The following is a 5,000-nucleotide window of genomic DNA, read 5'->3' on the forward strand; positions in this document are numbered from 1 at the left end:
AAAGAAATAAGAGCAGCATCCACTTTTATGTTGCAAAACCAGATGAGATACACACAAGAAAATTTAATTTAGTTTAATCTCTCACTGAAACACCCATTAACCCATTCACCCCTAAACCGGCCATGCTTAGTATTTAACTCTGTCTTACGCCAGAGTATAGTATTTAATTTACTCTGTCTAATGCCAGACAATTTTACTCGTCAATAGGGAAACTCCCCAAGGCAATGGGTTAAATTTGCCTCTGTCAGTAGTTCCAGTTAAAAACATTACTGTGTTTTAAGGATCTGGTTGGGTTTTAACACAACTGGCATACTAGTGCAAGTAATAGAACTTACAGCTGTTAATTCTTTGTTTGCCAAAGAAAGCTCGTCCTTTGTGTCCTCAGCCCACTGTTTCAACAGACGTTTTTCACTGTTCTACAATAAACCACAGAATAATTTTATTTATGTCTTAACACATCTAATTTTCTCTGAGTTATACATATGTCAATTAACCAAGAAGGGATGATTTAAAAAACAAAAAAAAAAACATGCAACTTTTGACAACCTCGATATTGTAATTTCATTACATCAATAACATTGTACTTAGTGTACAGTGTTAGGATCCTCAGAGCCAACATGGCTGTGTCCTGACCCATAAAACATGTTTAATGGTACACACCTCTTCTTGCTTTTCCATCCATTCAGATATTTGATTAACTCTTATTTCACTGAAAATATTGATAAACATATGATTACAGTGGGTTTTTTTAATGGATGTAGAGGTAATGTTATTACAGCCTTATGTGCGGGCACGCACAACGACGATTAAGTGAATAAGGGGTTGTTATTAATCATTGACTCCTAAGTTTGACAGACCAATCAAAAGAGGGACTTTTCACAGCTGTAGGCCTAAACATCCTAAAATAATTCAGAAGTGACTTCTTGTCTTGTTAATTTTAGTTACTTTGTGCAAATGAGGCTAAATTTTAGGTCGAGAATGGATCTTACCTTTTCACTTTTGCTTCTTGTTCAGAGTTGAGTTCATCATTCTGGAAAGGAGAGTACAATGACACACAGTACACATACCTTTCACGGTTCAAATTATAGTGAATCATAGTGAATTTTATAGTCTAGTGAATTTTTCTGGGTTCTGCTGACAGGGGTCAGTGTTTGTTTCATTTACACACTCAGGGAGAATGTGTTTCTCTTGGATTTTACACTTTGAAGTTTTCTTTTGCAGTTTATTAGAACGACTTTCCTGTTGATTTCTCTTAATTATCATTATTATCAAGAAGTGAGACATCAGGAAACATTTGACAGTAGGATCAAGGCCAAAATTTGCCTCATCAATACCGAAGTTATATTATTTATTTGTTTATTTATTTATTTATCTACTTATTTATTTATTTCTTTATTTATTTATTCATTTGTTTTTGGAACGCTAATTCATCAAGATCATCGCTTGAACACCCTCAATACTAATGACGCATCAAAGTTCTAATAATTCATAAATCAGATATCTATAGCTCGTACAGTACTTTAACTTCCTCTCGAAAGCACTTCTTTAATGGCTCAAGGCGCTTTGTTCTTTATTCACAAGCAAGTTTAAAAGAACAACTTTCAAACACTTTATAATCTTCAGCTATCTTTCTCGATCACTTTGAAGTTCGAATCAATCTATACCGCAATCTATACCGCGAGTTTAAAATAAGTCTGATATAGTCATTATTAGAATTTTTAAACTATTCCTGTCAATGTCAGTTTGCGCTTGATATAAAAAGAAAAAGGGCCGCCGTGACACTCTAGATTCTTTCTTTTCATTGTCCTTGGGCTTCAGATTAAGCTAAAAGCACGCAACGATGAATAAATATACCTAAGTCTTAAGTTTTAATTAAGCTTAATAACATGAATTTATCCGATCCACAAACCCACAAACCTTTATTCTTTCCTCCTGTCTTTTTAGAGCTTTTCGGAGATTTTTCGTTCCTGGTCGCTCAACTTCGTATCTATAATTCGTTGCCATCGACATCTTGAGAATTAAGAGAGCTGGAAGTTCAAAATCTCAAGGGAAATTCAGATGTAAGTCTGCAAATCTTCGGATCACAACAATGGCCACCAGTAGTGGAAACAAACGACAGCGTTGCCGTGGCAACGGAAGACACCCGACCCAGTGTCTTTGGCTTGAACGCTTATTTTCTGAAATTCAGCCGTCTCCTCCCTAACCTCTTCTTTTTTCGGTATTTATACTGAACCCTGGGCTCCCCGTTAATGCTTTATGGGATAAACATATGGAGACGCCAACAAATATATTACAAAGATAACAATATTGATCTTTGGTATGCCATTGATTAAAATTCGTTGTCTTCAGAAAAGCAACGACACCAACAATGTTCTTGCGTTTTTACCGAGTATCCATATATGGTCGTAGCTTGCTAGACAATTTCCTGTTGGCTTGCGAATAAGGGATTAGGAGTGAGTTTTACTCCACTGCTCGAAGAGCTAGAGAAAATCAAGTAGGAGTGTAAATAGCACATCCATTTTTGCCGACTAGGCAGGAAAAGAGTGTAAAGAATGATATGAAAGTAGGTGCCAATACAACGAACTACAAATTCTCGATCAGATATCCGAAGAGCGTCTCCTGCTTCAATACTCTAAGAATCTTTATTCTAACGAAAGTTAACACATGAAAGTCATATATATTTGAACTGCGAAGAGAAACAAGTTTTAAGCTGATCATGATCATCGCAGTTATTAATTAACGTTACTTGAGCAGTAACAGAAGGAAAGCCTGAAGTTTTCGAACCCTGATCCCCTGCGACATCGGTGCAGTGCTCTTCCATTTGAGCTATCAAGCCCATAAGGGATTTAAATATGCCGAAAGTTAATATATGAAAGCCACATATATTTGGACTACCGAGAGAATCATGCATGACAGTTAAGATGCTGATCATATCGCGCTAATTAATAACTGCTGCTTCAGATGTCCCTCCTTAACCTGGTCAATTCGTGGTCCTTTGTCGTCTGCAATTTTTTTTTTCTGCGGTATTTTCGATTCTTGTTAACAGCCCTTTTCGCCTTGCTGGCAAAATCTTTGTCACTCTCGCGACATTTGCGAAATTCGCGGCTTTCAGATAACCCTCTGAGACCTTCACTTACAAATACAAATAACATTTATTAGGGCTCCCGTACGGGGTTCTTCCCGTACGGGGTTCTTCCGTCCCTAATTTACAATGTTACACTAATCGATACTAAGTAATAAGTTCTTACTAAAACATTTAGTTATAAAAACGAGCGATAAAAAATAAGAACGACGTTTCGACCGCTCCACGGTCATTTTCAAGTTAGAGTTCCTGAATAAAATTTCCGCATATACAATTTCTGAAATAATGGAATGAAGGTAAAAGCTAAGTATTTACATACGAACATAGTTAATCGAGGGACTGGTTATGAAACCTTAGAACTTTCAAAAGCGAGAACAATGTTGTTGCAATCGATGTTGAATTGACCGTGACCCTGCACAATCTTTTGTTTTCGCTTCGCACGGGTTCGCAAATTAGTTGCGCATAATTTAATTGAATGATTTGATTGGTTATCTTCTCGAAAAAAGGTGTGTTTTGTGCAGGGTCAAGGCCAAAAATACGGACAAAAACATGAAACAAAGGAACTTGTCCAGTTTCATAACCATTTCCATGCATTAACTATGATACGAACAATAAAAATAACAGAATGCGAAAATAAAGTGTAAATAAGAGGTGAAAAGAATGAAAACTATTGGAAGTGTTAAGCAAACAGCTTTGCGCGGATAGAATCACTTTGTTTGTTTAATTTTGGCTTAAGGTCCGGAATAAAAAACATTTCAAAAATCAAACAATCGAACTTGTTCGAGCACTTCCTCAGGACCCTAAAGTTCTTGGCGATTTCACATGGCTCGATTCCATGTTGTTCTCTCACATGATTGCCGATTACCGATCGTTTATGCTCCTCGACACGTTGATATAAGTGTCGGCTTGTAAAGCCGACATAATCTGCATCACACAGATCACACTGAAAGGAATATACAACGTTTTGCTGGTTGACAATTGGAGGTTTAGGTTCCTTAGCTTTAGGCCCATCTTTGATCTTGCGGCTTGTAAAGACAGGATGCACTTCGGTATTTATCTTTCGGCTAAGATCACTAAGTTGCTCGTGTAGTTTGTTTGCTGATCTCTGATCTTTGAAGGGCAGGGGTATTCTAACGGGAATTTCACCTGCTTGTTGCGGGGGGCGTGTGCTCCCCGTCACCTTCATTTCAATGAAAACCCTGATGGTGTTTTGTATGAGGGGCTCTGGATGATACAAACGTGTGAAGATCTCCTTCAGGCGTTCGCATTCTTGATGAAAAAGTTGCCAGTTTGAAGAAAGTTTAAAACCACGGTTCAGCATTGTTTTTAACAGAGAATGTTTGTACTTCATATCGACGTGGCTATGGTAGTGCAGAAGCAGCCAAACTAGAGAGATCGCGCAACTCTCGTGGCAATGAATTCCGCGTGTGTGCGCCGCGATACTGGAACGACTTTTGGGCCAGCACTGTGCGGCACCTAGGAAAATTAAGATCGTTTGTGTTCCTAGTGTTATAGCTATGAACCTGGGACCTCTTCTGAAATATATTTACTATATTATTTATGCATTTGAACACGCGAAAGACGTCTCGAAATCTAAAAGCCTCTCTTACTGGAAGCAGCTTCAACTCTCCTTGGCTCCTTGTCGTGTACAGAATTTGTTGTTGTTGTTGTTTTTTTTTTTTTGGCGATATTTGCGATTCTTGTTCGACATTTGCGATTCTTGTGACTATTTTTTTGATACCTTTGCTATTCTTGTTAATCTTGATGGGGCTTGCCCAAGGAAATTCGTTTCAATTATTATTGCTAAAATTGTTATAACAATTTGCTAGCAGATTTTTGCTAACGCTTTTAATTCTGGACATTTATCTCCATTTATTACATAGAAAGGAGTGTTTAATTTACTGGAAAATACACCACT

General features: G+C 37.4%; 1 protein-coding gene across 1 annotated transcript in view; it reads right to left on the minus strand.

Moving 5' to 3' along the window:
* LOC138038674 (ubiquitin carboxyl-terminal hydrolase 8-like) overlaps positions 1-2,115 on the minus strand; it is a 3,713-nt gene extending 1,598 nt beyond the window's left edge. Inside the window, exons 1-4 of the mRNA XM_068884665.1 lie at positions 1,918-2,115; positions 990-1,030; positions 661-709; positions 336-416 (exon numbers count right to left, since the gene is read on the minus strand). Coding sequence (XP_068740766.1) covers positions 336-416; positions 661-709; positions 990-1,030; positions 1,918-2,010 — 264 coding nt within the window. The 5' untranslated portion in view covers positions 2,011-2,115. The remainder of the gene's footprint in view (positions 1-335; positions 417-660; positions 710-989; positions 1,031-1,917) is intronic.
* Between the last annotated feature and the right edge of the window lie 2,885 nt (positions 2,116-5,000).

The sequence above is a fragment of the Montipora capricornis genome, chromosome 2 (assembly GCF_036669925.1).
Source record: "Montipora capricornis isolate CH-2021 chromosome 2, ASM3666992v2, whole genome shotgun sequence".
NCBI lineage: Eukaryota > Metazoa > Cnidaria > Anthozoa > Scleractinia > Acroporidae > Montipora > Montipora capricornis.